Source organism: Idiotropiscis lumnitzeri, chromosome 11, assembly GCF_059441095.1.
Source record: "Idiotropiscis lumnitzeri isolate Australia: NSW breed Sydney's pygmy pipehorse chromosome 11, RoL_Ilum_1.0, whole genome shotgun sequence".
In the NCBI taxonomy this organism is placed as follows: Eukaryota; Metazoa; Chordata; class Actinopteri; order Syngnathiformes; family Syngnathidae; genus Idiotropiscis; species Idiotropiscis lumnitzeri.
Window position 1 is genome coordinate 13,005,417 of NC_142401.1, and position 26,043 is coordinate 13,031,459.

General features: G+C 40.5%; 1 protein-coding gene across 7 annotated transcripts in view; it reads left to right on the top strand.

Moving 5' to 3' along the window:
* Window positions 1-26,043, top strand: part of cadpsb (Ca2+-dependent activator protein for secretion b) — a 68,278-nt gene that overhangs the window by 35,652 nt on the left and 6,583 nt on the right. The window contains exons 12-29 of one of the 7 annotated variants that reach the window (XM_088310051.1): window positions 6,282-6,418; window positions 6,488-6,675; window positions 9,105-9,260; window positions 9,831-9,932; window positions 10,019-10,082; window positions 10,982-11,105; window positions 14,799-14,831; window positions 16,624-16,730; window positions 17,393-17,422; window positions 18,890-19,046; window positions 19,184-19,325; window positions 19,954-20,115; window positions 22,037-22,192; window positions 23,090-23,258; window positions 23,872-23,946; window positions 24,011-24,094; window positions 25,308-25,340; window positions 25,431-25,538. In XM_088310051.1, the coding sequence (XP_088166177.1) occupies window positions 6,282-6,418; window positions 6,488-6,675; window positions 9,105-9,260; window positions 9,831-9,932; window positions 10,019-10,082; window positions 10,982-11,105; window positions 14,799-14,831; window positions 16,624-16,730; window positions 17,393-17,422; window positions 18,890-19,046; window positions 19,184-19,325; window positions 19,954-20,115; window positions 22,037-22,192; window positions 23,090-23,258; window positions 23,872-23,946; window positions 24,011-24,094; window positions 25,308-25,340; window positions 25,431-25,538 (2,027 nt within the window). Of the gene's footprint in view, window positions 1-6,281; window positions 6,419-6,487; window positions 6,676-9,104; window positions 9,261-9,830; window positions 9,933-10,018; window positions 10,083-10,981; window positions 11,106-13,942; window positions 14,012-14,798; window positions 14,832-16,623; window positions 16,731-17,392; window positions 17,423-18,889; window positions 19,047-19,183; window positions 19,326-19,953; window positions 20,116-22,036; window positions 22,193-23,089; window positions 23,259-23,871; window positions 23,947-24,010; window positions 24,095-25,307; window positions 25,341-25,430; window positions 25,539-26,043 lie in introns of all 7 variants that reach the window. The other 6 variants (XM_088310044.1, XM_088310046.1, XM_088310045.1 and 3 more) reach the window with 6 other exon arrangements.

Consider the following 26,043-nt stretch of genomic DNA (forward strand, 5'->3'; position numbering starts at 1 on the left):
ATCCACATTGACTACAAATTGTATTCATTAAAACAATTATAATCGTCTCATTCTCAATTTGCTAAGCCATCGTACAAGTAATAATACAGCATATTCTCCTTTAGGAATAGATCCTGCTATTCGGAATAAAATAAGGATATTCAGTGTGCATCATTTCAGCATCTTGTGTGAGGAAAATCTTTTAAAAAAATAATTAAAAAAAAACCTTTTGGCATTCTTTAAACCCAAGCCCCAGACAACAAAAGAAATTCACAACAATAAAGGCCCTCTAGTGTATTCTTCTCTTTGAACCGCATCATTGCATTCAAATTGCATTCAAATTAACATAAATTGGCTCAGCTCCTCCAAACCCTACCACATAAAAATCTATGTTGTTTCTCCATTGGTTTCTTTGTCCAGTCTGTGATCGTTCTTGTGGTTAGTTGACTCCTCTGACGCCAGCTGTCGCCATTCAAAGCCTCGCCACGGTGACACGGCCTCACCGATCCCTCGACCCCTCCCCTGAAACATTGTGGCACACTGCGCAAACATGTTTCACCCCCCTGGTGGTCTTGAATGGCACTGGGATCATAACGTACATCGCCCTCCTGACTCCGCTGCAGTGCAAAACAACAGTCCTGGGAAGGTTCGGATTGGATTTTGGAAATTAAATTCAGGTCCCCTAATCTTTGGGATAGGTTATCCAATCAGTGTAATCAATTGTCACAAATAAACAAAACTATAGACAAGACTGGAAGCAACAAAAACAGTAAACTAAACAAAGCAACGGCAGCACATCAACAAAACAAGAGCAAAAAGGAACTACAGCAAAAAGAGACAAATGGGATCATTTTTACCATAATATGTTTGTCACAATCATTACATTTAATGGAATACTCTAATTTTAATTAAACTTTGGCAATAACATCATGAATTTACTCATTTCAACATCTATTCTAAAAATTGTGCACAAGAAATACAGTATATGGTTTTGATTCTGTATTTCTGGGTTCGTAGGACAAAAATTGTGCAGTGAGTATAAAAAGTCTACACACCCCCGTTTTGTGACACTAAGATAAATTATTTCAAAACTTTTTCCGTCACTCATGTGAAACATAATTACGGTTAATTAGAAGAGGAAAAGAAAAGGGGAAGTCCAGATAAAAAGTACAATAAGTGGTTGCACAAGTGTGCACACCCTCGCATACATGTAGTTGGAAGTCTTAAACAGCAATTTAAAGAGGATGACACCCCGTTTAACTCATCACAGCAAATGTTCCCATGCCAGCTCGAACCGGATTTCTTCTCAAACGAGAAAATAAGAGCCACTGAAGCAGAAGAGGATGAAGAGGATTCTTTAGTTTGAAATCCTGTCTGCACACATTTCAGATATACAGATAAGCGCGTTTGCAACATTTTATGTCATGTTTTTAAAAACCTTGGAGGATTCTCTGAAGGGGTTGTTTACACAACACTGCTTTTAAATGAAGAGGCATAAAACAAGTTTCCTTGTGGCTGTTAATTACGCAAGAACACTGTTTTGCAGCATGAAAAATTTGAAAACAGGTCTCAAAGGGAATTTTCTATAGCTTCATCCTTCCTGATAAAAACAGTCATCTTTGAAAACAGACAGTCTGTCTGTGTGTGTGTGTGTGCTAAGTGTAACCACGAGTCCGTGCGTCACATCCAAACCATGAAAGCAGAGTATGCAAAGTATACTACTCCGGCCACTGTTAAATTTTAAACACACACATATGCTACCGTTCAAAATATTTTGAGCAATTTGAAATGACCTTATTTTTATTTTTGTCGCTGGTGAGTTTTCAATGAAGGTAACATTAAAAATAATCAGACATTCATTCTTAAATCTAGACATTGCCAATGTGGTAAAAAAAAAAAAAACTCTCGAACCTTTGGACTATATTTTATACAGTATATAAAAGTATGTGTTTGGGAAGAACTACACATCATAAATATGCTTGAACTACAAGTTTCTTCTAACCACCACATAGTGGCCTGGTATACTTGATTAATTAATTAGTAAATTTTTATTTGATTTATTTATTTTTTTTTACTTTTACACACCCGAAGATATCATGAAAGGCTCTAAATGTGCAACATGCCGTGCGACATGGGCCGTCATCGGTATTTGACGTAATCCACCTCTTATTGCCTCCACTATCATGTCAGGAATAGAGAAATCATCAATATTATTCAAAAAGTAAATATAACAACACACAACTACGCCACGTCCATCATCTGGAGCAGTTCAGAATTAATATCCATGTAATACCATGACAAAACAATATTAACAATATTATAAATTTACTCGACGCAGTGCAGCCAAGAGAAATGAAGAGAATAAACTGTTGCTTTAGATCATTTTCAAGAAGGCAGTGGTACAAGTAGTAAGTAGCACTTCTGAAACTTCTTGACCTTTCCACGACCTTTCCTCTTCACAGGTATGTGTTGTCACTTAAAAAAAAAAAAGCACAGTCCCTAATCAGTAGCTCTCTACTCCTTTAAGTTCCTGGCCTCAAATGAGCAACTAAACACTACAGTGGAGTGACGGGGATGCTAAACGCTCGCTTCCTCTCTCCTCCTCTATCGCCTCAGCGTCTTTTGTCACACGTCGTCCTCACATGTACTCACAAGCCACGAGGTCTCGTGTCGGTATCGGTTGTTGTTTTGTTGTTGTTGTTGTTATTGTTGTTGTTGTTTTCTTCTCAGTTGTGTTTTCTTCTTCATGCTTTGCCTGTCTACCCTTCTTCAGTAATGCCGCTAGCTGCTCGGTCAGTCAGGGTCTCTCGTGATTGCTCTCCTCCAGCCTTGTTGCTAGTCTTTATGTTATTCTGGTTTGTCCCTTCTTACCCTGCTGTCTTCTAGCTGGACTCAAGGGTAAGTGCTTCCCTGTAGCCGGCACAGCTCAGATAATCCCCGCCGATTATCTGACAAATGCAACGCTCTTTCTTTCTGCCCCTCTCTCTCTCTCTTCTTCCTGCTCTTTCTCCTCCCTCTGCTCCTTCTTCATGTCTCGCTTCATGTCTTTAGATCTTAGTTGAGAACCTTTTTCCTTTTTTTTTTTTTTTTTTTTTCTTCCTTGCTTTTTTGACAACCTCCACTCGAGGATCAAATTATAGAAGCATCCATTCGTGCCAGTCTAGGATGCATGTCTTTATTCTAAGAAAGTTTTTTTATTTGTGTTTTTTTTTGGCTTAGTATTTGGTTAAAGTGAATATGATAGTTGTTCCTGCATAATTGCCTTCTCTCTTTGCTCACATTGGTAACCCGATCCCTCAAGAGTAAAGCAATTTGATGACTTGGAATAAAGACCGATTGGCCTGAAATATGAAATATCCCCATGCATTATTAATGAGATGTTAAAGAGCTGGAAACAAATCTTCAATATTAGCTGGAGAGCACATGCATAATTCATCTGATGTAAGGTAGCGAGTGGAGTCAATGTGTGACATTGCCGACGTGCTTTACTACAGAGGGCTCAATTTGCTCAGAGACGTTTCTCTTTTGCTTCTTCTTGCCTTGACGAGAGTTGGCAAATATGTATGCGGAGTATTCTGAATGCCAAAGACAAGGAGTAGCTAATGCCGCCCCTTCTTAGGATGAAATACTCCGGAACTGCCCCCCCCCCCCCTTCTCCCCACTCCTCCTGCAGGAGACGGGCCTGTAGACGTCAAGGCAATTCCGGTGGTCCACCTCCAGAAAGCCGAGATCCCAAATTTGCCTGAATAGGAGGACACTTCCGTGTGTCCGTTAGTTTGTGTCAAAACAGGCGGTTCCTTCCATTACCCCCCCCCCCCCCCCTCCCCCCATCTCCCAGAGAATGATGCAGTTCTGCCTATGTTGGCTTCATGCTATTTACCCATACTTGCACCGAACTGCTACCCTGTTAGACTTCTTTGGTAGTGACATGCCTGTTAGTCTGCTCGGTAGATGACCATGAACACACTGCAACACATTCAAGTATTGTCAACTTGCAAATGCGTAGAGAGAGAAAGAGAATTCCAAAATCAAGGGAATGCCATTCAAAATATCAAATCTGAACGCGGGACTGCATGACGTTTAAAATTCACACGCTCCGTTCTCCACGCATGTGCTCGTTTTATTGCAAACGTACTCGCTTATATTTTTGCTGTTGCTTTTTGTTAGCTGGAATGGTGTCGTGGTGTTGAGCGAGCCCAGTGCACTTACTCATTATTGTCCTCACTTATTCCAAACAAAGGACATATCGGCCACACACCTTCTGCTCACACTTTGGAATTTTGTCTCCCTCGCCCAACACCCTGCGATATTGCCGAACTGGGCCATGAGAAACTCTTTCCTTGTGGTCTTCCTCTTTCCTCTATTTTGTCTTATTGTCCTCTTCCCGGTTGTCTTTTCAACCCTCACTCCTGTCAGCGTCCTCCATCTTCACTTTGTGTTGTCACACTCCATGCGTCCTCTCCTTTCACATAAGCGCACTTGTCCTAACACGCTTACGTCCTCGTGCACATTTTGACTTGTCGCCTCGCAGGTTTTCCCTCCTCAATTTAGGGACTTTTGCAGTCTCCCTCGTTCGAGAGTGTCTCCGAATGCCAATCGCCCGCATTGCACTTTCCCACCCCCCACCCCATTAGCCTTTCCCACCCCGGAGGTTGACAGATGTCACCTGTGCTGTCTCCAGCCCCAAAATCAGGCCGGCGCATTCCACCCCACGCCCGTCCCGAGCCATCATCACCTTGTCTGTGTGTCACGGACCTGACAACTGTCACTCACGCAAAGGACATGACCGCATCAGCTATATGCGCTCACAGCCGCTTCATTAAGTACACCTGCACCATCGAACGAGATCAGATACAAGAGCTGTGTCCATGCATACAAGATACAAGAATGACAAACTAGTTGAATAAGCACCAAATTGCATGACGATTGTAAAATGTATTCCAAGAATGGATAATGTAAAAAGTTTTAAAACATTTTTTAATAATAAAATAATGATGAAATGTCATTTTTTCTTTCTCGCCTCATGCCGACAAGATTTTGTGGAAACTGCTGATACAGAAATCGCTTATTTTTTTCAATTCATTAGTCATTTAGCACAGGTGCCTCAAAGGTTCGGGTTATGTCCCTCCTGAGTGGCGTTTGTTTTTGTCCCCTCAGGTATTCTATCTTCCTCAACATGCACATTAGTTTGAGTGAAGACTATAAAAATTGTTGTACTCTGTGACTCGCTGTTCACCAGTACGAGCTCTGGCTCTCACCCAAACTTAGCTGGGATAAGCTCCAGTTCACTGGCAACCCTAATGACTGCATGGAGATGAATGTATCCTGAGAAATTACGGATAATGAAAAAAAATGGCCCCTTACGATGCTCACAAAAGAGAAACGACCAGAGTACGTACCGAAATTTAATGGATTCTCTCTTGGCCCATGCGCACAAAGTTCCGTGGAAATTGCTCACCCATTGTTTTTGTTGTTTTTCCATCCACTTTTAATTGGCAAGAGACTTCCTTATTAATAAGGCAAACAACCTTTCCAAGACAGTCACAATGACTAGAATGAAGTGGAGAAAATTGAAACGATAAAACTTTGCAATCCACGTTTTCGATCCGCTCCTGCTCAGACTTTGCGAAAGTTATAGCACTTGTACTTGTCCTCTCTGAGCAAAATATTCATTTTATTTTTATTTTTATTTTTGATACAGCCCTTGTATTTGAACTTGTTAGATTGTGCAAGTCCGACCAAACGTGCTGCGATCTTCCACAGGCATTAGAGCACAAGGAATGTAGGAGGACTTAAATATATAATTCAGTTTTCCTCAAACAATCTCCTCATTGAGTCTGACGCTGAAGAGATTGATAGCAAAAGTAAAACCATTCTGCGGCATACAGAGATACGTTACCTTTGTTGTAGCACACGGCTGGGTGGCAAACAACGATTAGGAATCGATTGATGATAGGATAGGAAGATCACATTTTTTTTTCAGGACTAACCATCTCGGCGACTGTGACGCTGCAAAGACACGTGCATGCACATACACTGGAAGCGCCTGCCGCTCCTAGCGTAGCTTGAGCTCTCCCACCGATAACGTCAGATCTCTTTACGCTGTCTGACACAATGCAAGTTGACAATGTAAGCTGTTATTGTTTATAATTTGCCCTTAGAAGAACCCCCCTCCCCTTCACCAGCAACAATAATTAAGATATTCCCTGATGTTTCTGTGTTATGACCAAGACTTAGCGTGCGCCTCACTGACATCCTCTCCTCTGAACCGTGTGCTTCTTCCTGTGCTGTTGGCTGGATAGATGCGGATAGAGCTCAGAAACATGGCATGGATGAGTTTATCTCGGCTAACCCCTGTAGCTTTGACCACGCCTCGCTTTTTGAGATGGTGCAGCGGCTCACCTTGGACCACAGGCTCAACGACACCTTCTGCTGCTTGGTGAGCTCCTCGCCCAATTGACGTCCGGGGTTGTGTTGCGGGTGACTGACTGTTGTTTGTGCCGCGCAGGGGTGGTTCAGCCCGGGCCAGGTGTTTGTCTTGGACGAATACTGTGCCAGGAACGGCGTCCGAGGTTGCCACAGGCATCTGTGTTACCTGCGTGACCTGCTGGAGCGGGCGGAAAGTGGCGCCATCATCGACCCCACTCTTCTGCACTACAGCTTTGCGTTTTGTGCGTCGCACGTGCACGGGAACAGGTGTGCACAAACCTCTGTTTTTCCAATGTTCCGCTGCTTTACATGCATGCAGTTTGCTCCAAAAAAATATTAGTTGTTAAAATTGTGTACCACAAAATTGGGGAAATCATTCATTGCATCAGTTATTTTATGTTGTTACACATCTATAATTTTTTTTTTGTGTTGTTTGAGTTTAATGTTGTCCTATTTTGATTTATGCATTGGCTATATTGACAGGACTGTAATGTGTTTTTTGTGTGGCACATTTGTGGTGGGGAAAAACGTCCCTTTTGTAACCTATAATCCGAGTTTAAAGTTATAAGCCCAGTTTCAGCATGTTTTCTGCCCCAAGTGAAAAGAAGCAGGCCAGGAGGGCAGGATGTATTTAAAAAAAAAAAGTATTCTCTATTAAATACAACAAAAGACCAAAAGGGAAGATACACCATAACAAATCAAAATCAGCAACGGACTTACCAAGCCAGGCAACAAGACGTGACAAACACAAATTGATCCCAAGAAGACCAAAAAAAAAGCAGGGCACTAAATACAAACCACAACAAACACCTGGACAGACACACGTGGCAGACTGGAAGACACAAGGGACCGGGTTGACGAGCACAGGTGTAAGCAATAGTCCCAACTAACAGGACACGACATGAAACAAAACCAAATCCAAATCACATCATGACAATTAAGCATTTTGTCACACATGAGAGATGGCCATACAGTAACTTAAAGAATACACTGCTCCCTGCTCAGCTTGAAAGATACCTCGAAGCAGACTTGGTGGAACTATTGCACACAAACAAGATTAAACTCTTATTAAAGTTACCAGCGAGCCATTAGTAAAAAGGATGTAGCATTTGCTTTATTCCGAACTGGGGGTGACTCTTTTGGATTAAAGGCTAGCTAGACAAGTCAAATTGACTTGACATGCGAATCAGTGGCAAAAATGTACTTCCTGGTAGGCTGCTACATCATCATTTCCAAATATGTGCAAGCTGCCAAGAGTGGAGCATGAAATGGACTTCAACTCAGCGACGTTCTCCTCGCCACCTCCACTGCCCAGGAGTGTCAAACTAATGTTTGTTGTCGAGAAAATATCGCGTAGGAAGTAGTTTGTTCAACTATTGTTGACGTTACTGTATGCGGTTTAACAAAAAAATGCTCGCAATATTTCATTGTTATTTAATACGAGAGGTGGGCATTCGTCAGTGCTTTAGTCCGTCTGTGAGTTCTCGTCAGTATTTAAGGCCCGCCCAGCTGGTCCGAAACAGCCAAACGCCTCAGAGAACGGACTTAGCCGTACCATGTCACATGCATACAAAATACATACAAAATAAAGTCTACAATCCCAAATTTAAAAAAAAAAGAAAAAAAAAGAAAAAAGGAAACAGTATACCTTTCAGTCCCCCAGACCTCAATGACATGACCAATATTATTTTTATTTCACCGATTACCACACTTTGCGTGTGTGTGGATGTTATTATTTTATTTTGGTTCTTAATTTGGCTGCGTGCTTGCTTATAAATATATAATATGAATATTAATAAAAATAATATCATTTTTATTAGTAGTAGTTATATTAGTGTATACAAGTAAATTAGCAATTTAGGAATTCAACCAAATAGTATTCTATCAAGTCTAATAGTTTCCCATGTATGATGGTATATTTATAAATATGGGAGTGTTCTGAAAGTGAACAGCATTTGATATATTGTCCGTCCATAATATTATATCATGATATACAAAGACCAGATGAAATTGACAAATACTTGTAGTAGGGCTCATGTCAGGGAGATCAAAAGAGTGGCCCTGAAAAGTTTATACTCCTTCCTACTTTTTTTCCAACATGTAAGTGGCTATTTCGTTTCTAGTGACTGTCGATTCACGTGGAACTTTTTCTTGTGTTGCTATTGTTGATGCTTTCTTTCAGTGGGATGATTGTATTTTTCGTCTTACTTTTGTTTCCAATTATTTTTTATTTTACTCCATTTTATAGATGTTCGAAATAAATTTATCAAAAAATAAATATTAAAATTTAATAAAAGATACTGACAGGACCATAGTGACGGACTGATGATGCCCACTTCTGTTTCTTTCGTATGACAATTTGAAATTTTATCCCAGATTTGAGCAAGAATCATAGATGTCCCTATCAATGTTCACAGTTGATTTTTACATTTATAACAAATCACCACCTCTCCCTTGCTCCGCGATGGTGGAGTGTAAATTCCCCCCCCCCCACAGTCGTAACAATAGCCTGCCGAAAACACATTACAGCTCCGTAAATGCCGTCGCTGTATTTGCTTTAAATTTTTGTTGTTAACCATTTGCATATCTCCACGTGTTTCCTTGTTTTTTCTTTGTGTTCTTTTCTTTCTGTCCTCTGTTGCCGTAGTTTCTTACTGTCCATATTATTCATCCTCCCATGCGTCCGTTAAAGTCAGAGAGGGCCGCAGTTACTGGGGGCCGCTGGGCTACGAGGCCCTAATGAGCCCAAAGAGCTCCCAAAAGCCAAATCCTGACACTGGCTTTAAACGAGCACAACTCATATTCAAGTTTAGAAAGAGAAAGGATTCCAAAGTCTCTCAAGAATTCAACAGGTGAGACATTGTCATCAGAGGTGCGAGGAATCGCACTCCAATAAGAGCACTGATCGAATCATATGACTCGAGCGAGAGTAAAAATTGGTCCTGTGAAGTGGTAAGAGTAAGTAGTTATTCAGTGAATAAAGACACTCAAGTACTTGGGAACTAGTCAGTAGCATCTGATATTTAGTTTTGTTCATTAGAAGGTCAAATAGACAAAAATCTATTGCCCTCCATTAACACACACACAAAAAAAATCTAAGGCAAATAGATACAAAAAGAGTCAAATTTATCCAACAAGTACTTCTCTGTAACTGATTAAATGTAATGTAAAACTTCTCACCTCTGATTCTCATGCAGTTTTACAACCACCAATTCTGTTGAAATCCTTTGTAGTGCATTTAATTGAATATAGGTTAAACGTGATTTTCAATTCATTGTATTCTGTTTTTATTGACATTTTATACAGAATTGGGGTTGAAAGTGTAACCTGAAGTGAACTTGCAGTTCAGCAGGAGAAGCCCAGTGGGCTTTCATTTCGACATCATCGTGTGCCCTTCAAATGTGTTTGTGTGATCCTCACAGGCCAGACGGGCTGAGCACCGTCAAAGTGGATGAGAAGGAGCGATTTGAAGACATCAAAGAGCGGTTGCGTGTGATATTGGAAAACCAGATTGTAAATTTCAGGTGACACGCACACCGCTACACGCACGTTGCACTTTACTCTATTTTCAAATCGATATGAACATCTCTCTTCATCCCTTCTCGTGCAGATATTGTTTCCCCTTTGGCCGTCCAGAAGGTGCACTGAAGGCCACTTTATCTTTGCTGGAGAGGGTTTGTACATATTTGAAATAGTCATTTTTAATTATGTGGTACTATGACATTAGATGCGCTTGCACTTAATTTTCTCTGCGAGTATATCCCGCTAGTGAACTCCCTCTTGCCTACGTACAGTTCAGTTGTATTTAACTTTTATGTTCAGTGCATTGCAGTTAATCTTTAAAAATTGTAATTTCTTCATTATTCAAGAAAAGTTTTGGTTTTTTCCCCCCCAATATCTAAGCACATTGTTGCTGTTCAAACTGTGCCTAAAATGGCTTACAATAAAACTTTATGGGTGGGCAAACTGTTTTGGTCCAAGAGCCTCATTTGATTTTGAAAACTGGCAAATGTGCCTGGTCATTTGTAGATGTGCTTATGTAAAAATATGTAAAATAGTTTCTTTTACCATAATAATTAAATCATTCCTTTTCATTATTATTTATAATGAATATAATTATAATGGAATTCAAAAAGAAATGTGAAAGGAAAATATAAAATTATTTTCATTTACAATTACTGAATTAACCAATATGCTCAATTAATTTACCAATATTTTATATATATATATATATATATATATAAAATATATTATAAATGAATGCATCTGATATTACAAGACTCTAGAAAATCTAAATCAAGGGTGTCCAAATTTTTTTGCTTCTATTTCATACATAAAAAAGGGTGCAAGGGCCACTTTGACGTGATCCGACTTTATTAAACACGTTAAAACCAATCAAGCAATTACATGTTGTAATTATGCTAGCGTTTTCTTTATTTGGGATGGGTTGTGTTAAAGCTAATGAGACAAATGAGATTTTTCATGTTTTTTTTGTTTTTTTTTTGGCATGCACATGATACCAACTGAACACACATCCACAGGTCACACGCTTGTCTTTAACTGTGACCCTCAGGTGCTGATGAAGGACATTGCGACACCAGTCCCTCCAGAAGAAGTTAAAGGAGTCATCCGCAGATGTTTGGAGCAGGCTGCTAACCTCAACTACCAACGGATTAAAGACTATGCTAAAATTGAAGGTAACCAAAATAATTTGTCTTTGGGCAGTGAATGCATCCAGAATGGCACGTTTAAATAAAGTCATTGTTTTTGTTGACACACTGAACTGAAATGGCCTGGCTAGTTCTTACTTCGAATCAGCACCATTTTGTATACTTTCATTATTGTCCAATTCAAATATATTATATGGCTGAATTTTGTCATGAGGATTTTTGATTTATGACAATTAAATTGCATATTTTAAGTATGCAGAAATATTAAGTTGATTCTAGTGAACTTTCATGTATTTTTGGTGCATTTTTTTACGTGGTTTGTTGTTGATTAAGTATGAAATCATAACCCAGTATTGAAGTATGATTGTTGGATCAACTCAATCAATTAGCTTTCTTTATTGTGTTATTAATTTATTTGTGTGTATGTAAACTGAAATTGTATGTGTGGAAATTGGGGATGCAGAATATGCACGTCTAAGCATATCTGCATCAAAATGTAAAAGCTTTTTTATTTGTGCAGACAGGAAATTTGTAATTCCATAGCGCCCGATGGGCTGGTTGATTTGATTTGCTGATATTAGCTCTCTTGAAATCGCCCAAAATCTGCCGATTTGTCGATTTTTCTTTTTTTTTTTTTAAAATACACATTAACACATTACAACATTAGAAAAATCTAATGACATCAAGCATTACTGCCCCCCCCGCAAATCAATGCATTTTTTCCAGTTTTTTGTCATTTCTATCTTTATTGTTGTAAGTGTCAATGGACCAAAAATGAAGTTATTTTATAAAATATATATTTTTTCATTAATCTGCCGATTAATCTGTTATCAGAATTTTATTCCACCAAATATTGGAATTCAGTTCTGCGGTCAGGCCCTAAATTCTTCTATGCGTACCAAACTGCAACTAAAGGGCAACCTGCTCGTCACTGGTAAATCCGAACAAGAAAAGACAGCAAGTGACTCCACCTGTCTTTCCGTCTTCTTTTGTCCCAGATGATGCATCTCTCACTCGCCGTCTCTCCGTGCAATAACTTTCTCCTTTGTTTCAGGCCCGCTTTAGTTCTGTGCTGTTCTGTAGCTCAACTTGCCCTTTGTGTAGAGGTGTGTGTGAGTAAAAATGCATTCAACTCCCCAAAAAAGCCACAAAATCTGTCCAAACTGATCTGTCTTTGTGGTGACTCCTCGACAATGTGGACTTGGTGGTCCTCTCTGAGTCCCAGCTCCCAAAGGACTCCCTCTACTAACTCCTCTCAACCTTCTCTTAACACCGCTGCCTTGAGATACCAGCAGCTCTCCTATCGCCTCTGTCTCCCGCTTTCCTCCCTGTCGACTCTGCTTACTTCTAACCACTCCCACACGGTTGCTTTACGCTCTATCGGGTGACGTTTGGTAAAGTGGCTTCCCAAGCAAAAGGGATGCTGGGATTGATCGGCTCCAAGCCAGCATCCGCCACCTTGCATGTGCTTTGAGACGTCATCTCGATTCACTCGCAGGTACTTTGCGTGGCATGAATCCGCAATGACACTGACGTAGTGTGTGGCAGCGAGTGTGGTCTGGGCGTATGTAAAGGGGCAACACAACCAATCAGTGGTGATGCGAATAATGATATGTCAACTGCACAATGGCTCCATGAACAGGGAGTGCAAATCCAGGCGGTGACATTACAATAAAGCCTGCATGGTTGGGTTTTCTCTCCCTACATGCTAATAAAGTTATGGAAAATATATTAAACACTCTTACGTCAGGAGTTTCAATTGGGGACTGCTGGAAGAGTATAAGATAAATGTAATGGCCAATGATTTTGTGACTGTACTGAAGTCGATTTTTCGGTTGCGATGTATGTATCGTAATGGCAACATTTTATGATATCATAAAAGTTGAGCCAACGCTTGGTATTAGGGGTTAAGTCAAATAGTCAACTAGTGATCAAATCAAATACTACTCAGGATCTTGAAGTCATTATTATAAATAACGAATTGTTAGTAATATTTTATTTTGAAAAGTGACCGGTTTTCAAGATGCTAATTGTCTCGGTCTCATTACGATAATATTAATCCACAAGCTAGCAAAATTAGGAAAAAAACAGACCACGTATGAATCCGGCGCAACTTAAAGTTGAGTTGTACTATATTAATCGATTGTTCTTAATTATTTTTATGCTGGTCAATTCAGATGTCTTCATGTGAAACAAGTGAATTGCGCAAAAAATGTCAATAGACTCATCGATTAATCTAATTTGAACGCTTAATAGTGGATTCCAACCCGTACTAGCCAGTTCTTAACATGTGACATGGTTTTTTTTTTCCTTCTTCATCTCAGAATGTAAATTACCTAAAAAATGAGGCAAACTATGAGCAGATATTTTTTTTCTATATGTCAAATAAAACAGGCATCATTTATAAATGATCGGAAAAATGCCCATCATTTTTAATGTTGCATTCAAGTGCACTTTTACTGGCGTTCAATAAGTCATTCTTCTTTCATCAGTCATTTTTAAAAACGCAAGTATCTGTACTTGTACTTTTTGTACGGAGTATGACGACTTTGCCACCTTGCTTGGCTCACCCGCTATCGGCCCTCGCTACGCCACTGCACACTGATGCTGCTTTATGCCTCGAAAAGAACTGTTCAGCGTGCTCAAAAGATATTAAGGAGACAGCCTTACTATCTTGCTCTGCTATGTCAGCTGACCTCCGGCTGTCCTCGTGAGGCGCCTCTTTTTTTTTTTTTTTTGTACAATTACCCCGAGAACATTTGACTCCCAGTCTCACCCGGACAGCCATCCTCCCATCAGCTTCCCGCCTCCAGCGTTCCCTCGTCTGACCCCAGCCTCTTGCATGCCCCGATCCTTTTTTGTAGGAAAAAAGAGGGAAATGTTTGAGCACCCTGTCTTCTGCTTGGCGTCTCAAGTGATGGATTTAACCATCCGTGAGTACCTTCATCCAAAACCCTCCTCTCATCTCACACCCTGCTCGGCCTCCCCTCTCTCTGCCATGCTTATTTTATTTCTTTCTTTATTTTTACTATCTGTGCCTTTATGTGTGCGACTGAGTATCCAAAGAAGCAGCCGGGAGATCCGAGCAGCACCACAGAATCAGCTGGGGTCCATTTTGTTTTGATTAGAACCATCTGCTTGGGGTGGATATGAATGAGCAGTCTGGTCTGTGAGCTTCTTTCTTTTGGTTTCAATGCACATTCCTTTGACTTGAATGCATTTTTACATTGCTTACATTGATATCTCCTCCAGTCATGTGGTCTGATCATGTGTCAGTGATGTGCCGTGCCCGACAGGTAGGCTTGGGACATCTGGGGTAGTCCTAATGGGACATGATAAGCTGTTTTCACTTGAAGCGCTTTAAACGTTTGTTTGTCCTAACTTGACCTTTCGCCAGTCGCTCAATGTGTCCTGTCTGATCCTGGCAAATGTGTCTGTGTGTCTTACTGAGCTTTTGTCCGTTTGTTAACAAGCATCTTACCACTTTTTTTCATTCACAGGTCACGTTACGTTACAGCGTCTCTGTTTTGATTATGTGTTTGTGACATGTTTGTTGCCTTGACCCCCCACTTGCTGGAGCTGAACCCCTCGTTATCAGATTGGGGCCAAGAGCATCTTTAAATGCCCCGCCCCCACCAAAGTTAGTGTGAAAAGGAGCTTCAAAAGAACTCTAAATCTAAACATCTGTTTATCTTCTCTCTCCCCCTTTTTGCGCTCAAGTTGAGAAAGGTCAAAAGGATCAGAAGGATCCAGGTGAACTCATGTTTAGTTTCTGGTTCCGACACCCACATGTAGACATCAACACACATCAAAAGTTCCAACACATGCATTGGAAAATGTTTTACAACACATATAAAACACATCATGATCTTAACCCAGTGGCCATCTGATGTCAATGACACAATGCCATTAATTTGATGTCACAGTGATGCTGAATTGCCATCGGCCCACTGGGAGCGCTCATTGATACACAAACATTGGACCCCCGCTATTCACATGTGAAAGGGACCACATATAAATTAATCATTGAATTGGGGGAAAATTTCCCTGAAAAAAATGTCAATAAATGTATATATATATATATATATATATATATATATATATATATATGTATGTGTAAAAATATGTAAAATATTGAAGAATGTAAAAAAAAAAAATAATTGTGAATATATAAGGTGTCCAAACGCGAGTATGTGGGGATCCATTGTATAGTATATGCGACATAAACTTGTAAATACATACATACAGTATACTGCACATGCCACACATGTATTTAATTACACACACGTTACCTCTCATGCCCTCAAACAGATACTTTATACAGTATACTGATTAATATATCTTCTGTATGCATGCATGCCTTGAGTGGTTAATTTATATGTAGCGCATCTTGAACAAAGTATATTATAAAAATTGATAATATACTGTACTATATGCATGTTGTCAAGTAGCATTTTTTTCTGAAATGAACACTCAAGCTGGTCCTTGACTAACCAATTCACATTTAAATGACTTGTTACTACTACTGCATTCCACATAATAATTCTTATAATAATGCAAAAATAAAGCCAAAATAATAACGTTCAGTGTTAAAGCAGCGAGGTAGTTTCCAAAACCTAAAATTATTTCTTTGACAGCAACCAAAACAAATATAAGTGTAATTCTATTTCATGTGATTTTTTTTGTATTTTTATGTGATTAAAATATTTGATAATATTTGAATATTTGACTTTGAATTTGATTTGAAGTGGAGGCTTTAGTGTTTGAACTTAGTTGTAGATTTAAATCAGATGTAGAAATACATTTGGACATACCCACTTGATCATTGTCCTGTAAATAACAATAAATCTATTTCTTGGCCCTCAATCAGACGATCTTACGGGGCCATTTACAAAGTTTTTAGTACGTGTGTTTGTGTGTATGTGTTTTATTTGAGTTCCATATGACCATCCAAAATGATGTGCATCATTCCACTGTTTGAGTGACATGCCATCCACCTTTTCTGCAATGAATATGCACGTGATTTGGATCCTTTTGCAGCATATAAACCAATTGGGAGGGACAAAAATGAGAAATGAATAATAAAAAATTAAAATACATTTTCTGATAGATCAATTTACATGATTCCATATACATTCTCGGGACAGTCATGCTAATACTGTCATGTTTTTTTTTCTTAACTATACATGACTGGTAGTTATCAAAAGCTGCTGCAAATCTCGATGCTTCTTCAATGCAACTGTTCTGTGTGCATTTTCTTTTACGTTACGTTGCACGTCCATCCGCGCGTCGACTTCACATGTGCCTGACGGCATGTCAATATCACATGTTGCTTTATGTCCTGCGGCCCAACATGCACTGAAAGTGAGAACACCCTGATATTTGGAATAACTAACACAGTGCAAGCGCTTAGATTATTGTTCTGAAATGGTCTTAAAAAATAAAAACCATAGCCACAAAAGCACCATTCCCCCTCCCTTTTGCTTCCGCTCCTGCTCTGTGCTTGACTAACCACCGTTCCCTCGCCCCCGTCGTTTTGTCTCAGAGAATGTAGGCCGCTTAGTCACCCCTGCAAAAAAGCTGGAGGAAACCATTCGCCTGGCGGAGTTAGTCATTGAGGTCCTTCAACAGAACCAGGAGCACCACGCCGAGGTGGGTGATCAACCGTTCTTTCTCCAAGCACACACACCCTCTAGTCTTCCGACGCTTCTCTCCCTGAGTGAGGGTCTTAGATGTATCACTAGTCTGGTATAAATATATTATAAATACATTTATTACATATTTATTACATATACATATTCACATATACATATCACTTTTCTGGATACAGCAGTATCTCAGGTGAACTCAAGTTAAATTTTGAATTTAATCTACGCAGGAGACAATGATTTAATGTGTTGCCTGCTGGTCTGTGGCAAGTCCTAAATTATAAAAGTCATAAATATAGTTCAATTATTCCGCAGCAGTAGCCATACTGCAAATACAAAGGGAAACTCACACCAAATGTATTTTTTAGAATCCTTCTGTCCATTTTTCTGTATCACGTAGTGGAAATAGTTTGAACATCCCCGATCGAAGCACCATGACGGCAATGAAAAATAGCGTACGTGTTTGTATGCATTTTATTTTCCAGGGGGTCAAAAGGAAGTTATTTACTCCTTTTGTGACACTTCTGCAAGCTTTTAGTTTTCACAAAAAGAAGGTTGCTTGACTGGCAACAGCTGCAGTAGGATACAGCATGATGATCCAGTGTGATCCTCTACCAATATGCCGATCTAGCAGATTTATTGTATCTCTCTGAATATGCTTGACAGGCGGCAGTCACAAGCTCTGCAGATCAATCGGTACAGTATTTTGATTTCTTTCCCCCCCACCCCCCTTCAGTCCCTGTCACGCACAAACCCAACCCACCAACCCTTCCCCACCGCCCCTCCTGTATGGCATGCGTGCCACTATGGCAAGATGGAGCCTCTCCGTAGCTGAGGCTGTAGCGACGGGTGGGCTCGGTAACGAAGCGACTAAGAGGAGCTTGCACAACATGACTGTGATCATAACGCATGTTCATCGGGCCATAAAGAGCTTTCCTTGCTCTCCCAACAGCATGCAGAACCGGTATGAACGAGTATGCTCCATGTGAACCTCCGACTTCGATCCACCGTCAATGTGTTACTTCTCCATCCGACAATTAATGTCCGCTCTTGTCCAAGCATTACTCCCCCCACTAAGCCCCTCCTCCTCCATCAACCCTCTCTACTGTCTAAGTTGATAACACACCAAAAATTCCCTCAAAGGTACAATCTTTTTCATCTTCCTGTGTTCTCACTGTGATTGTTGCCTGTCCATGCAGGGAAAAGAGGTATGTAATAACACTTGAATGAGTCATGTGCATGTCCCGTGTGGACTGATTGCATTGACAACGCACTATAAGAGAAGCCGGTACTGCCATAGAACTTGAGGGCCGCCACTCATTCCTGAACCATGATCCCCAAAGCTTGGCTCGGGCTCTGCCCTATCACCTTTAAGTATTTCCAACTTTCGGATACTTGAGTGGCCCCTCTTATTACTCCTTAAACGAGGTAAAGAAGAGCTTTGTTTGCTGCTTGTTTCTCCTGCTAGCGCTTGTTTTATCCCTCACTGGTGTGTAAGTGGACAGGTAAGTTAAACTGCCCATTGCAGTGGGTGAGCCCCACTGGGATGCCTCAAAGCATTGCAACCTATTTTGGAAAGATTTCAAGGGATCTCAAAAGCCTGAATGGAAAGTGCGCCTTTGCTGATCGGAAATAGCGTGCGCTAAAGGATCTGAGGATGACGACGTGCCTGTAAAGCGCGGCTGTCACGCGGAGAAGGCTTTGGGGTTTCGTTTGTGGCCGATGTGAATGGCGGCACAGCTCATCTTTTCTTAGCTCGGCAGCAAAGCATGCTGGGAAGTGACGCATCTGCATGAGGAAAGACGGCAAATCGGCAAGACACAAGCGGAGGAAGGCACCAACATGCGGTCCTGCTTATCGAAATGCAACACGCACGCGTTCACACGCACACACTGTGACGAAGCATGATGTTTGACAAGCATGGAGCATCTCACTAACTCCGTCCTACTGAGAGGCGTTCCTTTTGTTTTATGCCACTACGTGCATAACACCGAGTTTTAGTCAACTGACAAGACGAAAATGAAAGAATATCTCATAATATGTTGACCAGGATCCAGAAGGTTTCCTACTTTCCAAGCCGTGTTCCCGATTGCCTCTCTCCATCGCCCTCCCTCCTCATGTCCCATATCACCTGCTTCCCATTTCCTCTGGCTCTCTCTGCAGGCGTTCGCTTGGTGGACTGACCTCATGGTGGAGCACGCCGAAAACTTCCTGGCCCTCTACGCCATCGACATGGACGCCGCTCTGGAGATCCAGTCGCCCGAGAGCTGGGACAGTTTCCCGCTTTTCCAACTTCTCAACGATTTCCTCCGAACAGACTGTAAGATTTTTGGATTGTGTGAGTGTGTGTGTGTGCACGTGTTGCAGGCTGATTAGTGACTGACCCGGATGATTGAAAATATTCCCAGGCCTTTTTTGCAAATGCAGACCCAATTTTCCTTTTTTCCCTCTCTGTAGATCATCTGTGCAACGGGAAGTTCCACAAGCACCTCCAGGATCTGTATGCTCCTCTGGTGGTTAGATATGTGGATCTGATGGAGTCCTCCATCGCACAGTCAATTCACAAGGGCTTTGAGCGGGAGTCCTGGGAGCCTGTAAAGTAAGAAGCCTCCGTCTTTGTAGCTTGTCTCTAGGATTACTTCTTTTTCTTTTTCTTTTTAATCTGGGACAGACGGCGATTTGCGAGCATCTGTAAAGTTCACCCGGGCTTCCTTTGAACTTCATGAACAAGCCATGCGTGGGCTGAATACGTTCTGTTAATATCACAGAGGAAAATGTTATTTACTGTGAAAATCGTTTAACACCTCTGACTAATGTATTTGTCTTAGCCATTTTTCTGCAGCACGCTGATGGCTAATATTTCTTTTTTTTTTTTTTTTTTTTTAAAGTTTGTTTTGTGTACACTAACCTTCATAATTTGTGCTTTTGACATGTTGCCCGAAACAAAAAGGCCCCCAGTCCGTTGCTCTTGTTTATCATTTGTTGTGGCTATCACAGTTTCACTTCTGTGTTTTGATTATATGAAATATTAAAGCGTAACAAAAAAAGTGATTTTTGTTTTGGATAGTAAGACATTTGCTTCTTTTTACATGTGAGTCCAGCTGCAGCGTGCGTTTGTTTACATCCTTTCCGTTGAGCGATGAGTGTCACGTGGCTTTCTGCCGCCCCCACGTCACTGTTCTGTTCTTTTTGTTCTTATTGTTTCTTTTTGTCTGTCTCTTCTGCAGGAGTTTAACAAGTAATCTGCCCAATGTGAATCTACCAAATGTCAACCTCCAAATTCCCAAAGTACCAAATCTGCCAGTTCCAGTAGCGGGACTGTCAGTTAACCTTCCACAAATGCCTAGCTTTTCAACCCCGTCGTGGATGGCTGCTATATATGATTCTGAGTGTGTATTCAACTAGTTCACTCTAGCTTTCCTGAGCAAACCGGAGAACGCCTTGGTATGAAGATGCCCGCATTCAGGAATTTAGTGGGGAAAATTATGATTTTCTGCACCAATAAGGAACACACTGGTATTGTTTTTTTTTTTATGCTCCAGAACTCGACATGATGGTGTAAAATGAATAGAATGTGGCTATAAATTGACTGCATTTGTTAAGCATAATGACAATTTGGAGATACAGAAGGTAATAAATAGGAATTCTGAACACAACAAAAAGAAAAAAGTATAGGCAATGCTCATGTCTGATCAGCAGTGTTGACAGTAACACATTACTAAGTACGGTAGCTCAGCTAGTTTTAAATATACAATATTTTTGAGTAACTGGTAATCAGACTACAGTTACTCTAGTAACGGCACTTTTTTTTCTTGTAAATTATAATTGCTTCTCCATGCAAGTAACATCAGTATTCGAGAGAGTAGCATATGGAGTTGCAACTATACATATGTTACAATATATTATAAAACACGTGAGATAGGGAAACGCTGGCATTGAACATAGTGAAATGCATTTTGGGAATACACTCAAATGCACATTTTAGCCTGGGGGGTGTCACATCGTTTTCAGTGCATTGGTGACTCGTGTCCATAGCAAGAGGAATGGGATAAAAAAATCTACTTTAATAACCCTAGATCAAAAAAATAAAACCACAAAAAATTGATTACAGGGAAGTGAGCATTCAAAGTCACACCAGAATAGGTGACTGCAGGATGTTCCCAAATGTCATTATTATATTTATAAAGAATATACATGCCGTTACGCCATTACGAATAGAATTTAAATTGGATTTTTGTTTGTCTTTTTATTTTTAATTTGTAACTCTGAATGTAAAAGAATTCTAACTTAGTTATGTTTGAAGCACGTAATCAGTAAAGTAATTAAGTTACAAACAGTTGCCCTCGGGTTCAATGAATACACATCTCCGCTTTAATCGTGACATATATCGTCTGAATTTTGTCAAAACAGTTCATGTTCATGCCAAGGATTCTCTGAGAATAGATGAGGTCATTTGTCTCAACATGCATGTCGTTGAGCTTGAGATGTGATGAGGCCCCAACCTCCTACCCCCAGAAAGAAGCCATGTATATACTGTCAATGCAGTATATACACGCTGTATGTTTCCCTGAGGCTGTCTCGTGATTTATGACGCAGAAAACCAAAATGACGCATTTGAAATCATTTGCAAGAACAGACATCGCCATGTGGAGTTCACAGACCTTTTATTTTATTGGTTTTACGACCTTGACCGCCTCGCCGGGAGACTGATTGGGTTCTGAGATGGCAGCCCAGATGGAGCGGGCAGGGCAGGGGTGACGGTAAAAATGGGGCGGCGGCTGACTTTTTTATCGCCGTCCATCCTGGCAGCACTCGCCCAACAGACTCCAGTGGGGCTGGCTCAAGAAGGTCTGCATGGCGTGTCTGGTCGTTCTTCCGGGGGCCCCAGCAGCTTGGGGACATGGATGCTGACAGGGGACGTGAGCAATTAGGAGATTCCGACCACAAACGGCCATCTCAGATGTCCTCTCTCATGCCGCCATTCCCTTTGTGACTCAATGCTGTAGCTGCAGTCATTTGAACCCGCATGTGGCCACCTCACACCCCCCGATCAATAATCATACCGGAGAGATTATGATTATTGATTGACTTGTTACCTTATAGTTCCCGCTCCTCCCCACCCGTACACTTGACTGACCACACATGCACCAATTTGGACGGAGCAGTCAGTGTTTGTCCAAAAGGTCAAACGACATCTCAGGTGGCGAGGAGCAACATCCCGTAACACTTCCCTCCCTCTCTCCCTGACCTCTCACCCCTCCCACCAACCTCTGGATTGATCTTTGACGTGTGCGTTTGGTTCAATGGCAGCAATGGCTCCGGGACATCCGAAGACCTGTTCTGGAAGTTGGACGCCCTTCAGACCTTCATCCGGGACCTCCACTGGCCCGAGGAGGAGTTCGCCAAACACCTGGAGAGTCGCATCAAGCTCATGTCCAGCAACATGATCGAGAACTGCGTCAAGCGGTATGTGACATGAGAGGTTAGAGGTTTTCAAGCCTGCAGTGGCTACACAAGGCTTAAAATTAATTTTTCATTATTTTCATTTCGTTTTGACTTTTGTTCATTTAAATTCTGATTATTTTAATTAGTTTTTAGAGTTAATAAGTTCGTTAGTGAGCATTTTTAGCTCGTATTTTTCCCAAAATGCTTCAGCTTAGCTTTTATTAGTTTTAGTTTTCTTTGTTTTTATTTTTTAAATACATGACATGTTTGTTGAGTACAAGATTTTAAAAAAGGGTCATAAAGAATTGGCTAATAAAATAAGTATACTATTTTTTAACTATTTTTCTGAATGGATGTACAGGAATACTAAAATAATTGGAGCCTGATAGCTATGATATAAATTGACAAAAATGAAATCAAACCACTTTTCCACAATATTTGTAGTTAGTTTCAGTTATGTAAGATGTAGTTTCAATTATTTTTTTTCAAACATTTCCTTTTTTAGTTTATTATGTTAGTGATATTGTTTATGCAATTTTAGTTATAGAATGTAAAGTAAATAAAATGCATACATGTCCAGCACGCTCGTAGTACAAGTAGGAACAAATCCAAATAAAAAGCAATGTTCTGATGGGTTGAATTATTTTAGATAATTCCATTTTCTTTGTCATTTCTTTGCTTTTGTAAACAATCTTCTAACCTACTTCGGCTAACTTAAAGCCAATCAGAGTGATCAAGTGAAGCACAATAACACTCTTCTCTATCTCTTAATTCTTCATAATTCTTAACGTTGCTCCTATGAAATGAGAGGCAACGATATTTATTGATCCAATGACAAAGAATGGAGGATGAATTATTTTTTTTTTTAGTAATTTATAATGTGTTGTCTCCTCGATGTCCTGCTTGCCTTCCAAACAGCACCAGGATGGCATTCGAGTCCAAACTGGCAAAGAGCAGCAAGTCGACAGATTTCCGCATCTCTCCGACATTATGCACCATGTTCAATGTGATGGTGGATGCGAAAGACCAGTCGGCCAAACTGTGCGCGATGGAGATGGGTCAGGAGGTAACCAAAGACAAAAACAAAGTAAGTCACGATTTTTACTTCAAATGGGGTACACGTGTACTGGTTCTTATCCTCTCAAGCGATTGTTAAAATTTGGAAAAAAGTTTATGGACTTGAGACGATCAGCACAGCATACATCTTACGATCAAATCAGATGTCTGTCGCAGTTTCAAGACTGACCTGCGAGAGGCAGCATAGCATTGACACTGCTGGAAAATGCAAAAAAGAAGAAGCCAGGATAACTGTTATTAAAAAAAAAATGCTATAATTTGGTCACTCTTGGTGCCATTTTTATTGACGTTAATGACACGTTATAGAAACACTCAAAACAATTACTTGTTCAACTTTTTGCATTCAGCGACAACGTGAGCTTGAGGTCGTTCCCTAATTGAGTCCGTGGCTTGACCGATCTTGGTGTTGACGACACAAAAATTTGCCATCGGAAATATTGAACAGGTTTAATCATTAACAATATAGGCCCCGAATGTTTTCCGCGTCATTCGGGAAGGAAACATTTACTCTTAAAACAATGACTAACGGCTCAGGAGGATGGAAAAATGCGCAAGTTACAGATAATTATTATCCAATTCAAACTGATGTGTTTGCTTATGAATGATGATTTCTCACTTTGCAGAAACAGTTCCACTCTCAAATAGATGAGCTGATTGAGGAAAGTGTGCGGGACATGATTCAGCTCCTGGTTGCAAAGGTGCGAGGTCACATGTTGCATTGATGACGTACATTGTATTGATCAAATCATTTATTCTGATTAGTTTGTTGCCATTCTGGAGGGAGTGTTGGCAAAGATATCCAGATACGATGAAGGCACGCTCTTCTCCTCGTTCCTCTCGTTTACGGTGAGGTGAAGCTTCCTTTTTACATGTTTTTGTTAGTTTGTCATACAGTGGAAAGATACCATTGATTTCTTTGTGTATAGATATTTTTTTTATTTATTTATTTATTTTTTTTACCTCTGATTGCTCCTAAAAATTCCCATCAAATAATGATGTATAGTGAATGAATCTGTGTCAGTGTTGTTCTAAAAAACATTTTTATGGTAATATTCATCAAGTCAGGGATCCACGGTCCTGTTCTTCGAGGGCCAGTGTCCTGCCAGTTTTTCATCTCTCCCTGCTGCAGCACACCTGATTCAAATGATCAGATAATCAGCAAGGGCTGCATAAACTAGATAATGATTCTGATGTGTGTTGAAAGCAGGGAGAGATGCAAAACAGGCCAAGCACAGACGGCCCTCTAGGAACAGGATTGAAGGCCGTTGCTTTAAGTCATACAAGTGTGAAAAAAAAAACAAGTCACTCAGTGGTCATATATCAATGTTAAGGACTAGGGCCCAGCTGATTATTATTATTTTTTTTTAATACCCCGATACTCAGGCTTTTCTGAAGAAAATTAACAGATTTTTCTTCCTTGATATTTTTTCTGCGTTACACATTACAATAAAGGGGTCACACACATTTATGTCCTCGGCCAAATTGTAGCTACGGTTTCCCTTAGGTAGCCGTTATGAGAGTGAAACCATATACTCCAAATGTTTAATCAGGTCCTGCACCATTTTTTTGGTCGAGATTTTATCAAACCTGATGGAAGTTGACGTGCTTAATTTGTTTTTTGGGCTCTATAAAATGATGTGGCGGGCCAGATCAGGCCCTAGGGCCTTGAGTTTGACACCTGTGCATGACAACACAAGACAATTAATAACATTCAAGCGAACATTTTTTTTTTTTTTTTTTTTACAAATCTGCTTATTTTCTCTTTTTTGGGGGGGTTTTCAACGTGAAATGCTACATGACAAATTATTGCTGAACTTTGTTGTCGTGAGCTCTAAGGGACCAATAAGGACATTGCAGTCATCAGATATGTTTTAAATTCATCGGCTATCAAAATTGTATTCTACCAAATGTCAAACTCCAAAAAAAGCCCTTGTAAAAACTATCAAACACTTAAAGGAGATTTATAGAATCGTCATCAAAACTGTTCAACCCAAAAAGTATTTATTCCGTCATACTGTACTAAAAATAGTGTCTTTGATTTCTTTGGTTGCCTTTTCAGGTGAAAGCTGCATCAAAATATGTGGACGTACCTGTAAGTCACACTCTCCCTCTAACACACACTACCCTCCCATGCTGACTTTACGACAGAGAGTCAGCCAGCCGTGTGTTTTATGTGTTGCAGAAACCCGGCATGGACGTGGCCGACGGCTACGTGACCTTTGTCCGCCACTCTCAGGACATGCTGCGTGATAAGGTCAATGAGGAGGTGTATATAGAAAGGTTATTTGATGTAAGTAAGATGCCGTCTCCTCCACTCAAGCAGGGAGGGGGCCCTACAGAATGTGGCAAAACAACAGAGCAGAGGGGGATAAGTCCCATTTGTGTTCTTTGAGAGCAGGAAAAGTGTTTCTTCCTGTCCTTTCTGTCCTCTTCTCTCTTTCTCTGTCAAGCTCAGCTGCTGCCCTCTGCATTCCGGTCTGCATTGCCACAGTGCTTTTGGGCCTTTGTCTATTATATATATATATATTAAAAAAAAAAAACAACAACAAGCTTTTATTCACAAAGAGTCCATAAAAGCATCCCCCCCCCCCAAAAAAAAAAAGGATTATATGAAGCAGTGCTCTCTGGAAAGAACATAGTGCATGCTTAGTGAACAACACATAAAGCACTCCTCAGGACGACGCATGAGGAGCCTTAAGCGGAAAGGCGAAATTGTAAAGGCGGTGGGCACACGGGCAGGTTTTCATGTGTTGGAGGGTGAAGAGAGCACTGACTTAGCCCAACATAATCCTGAC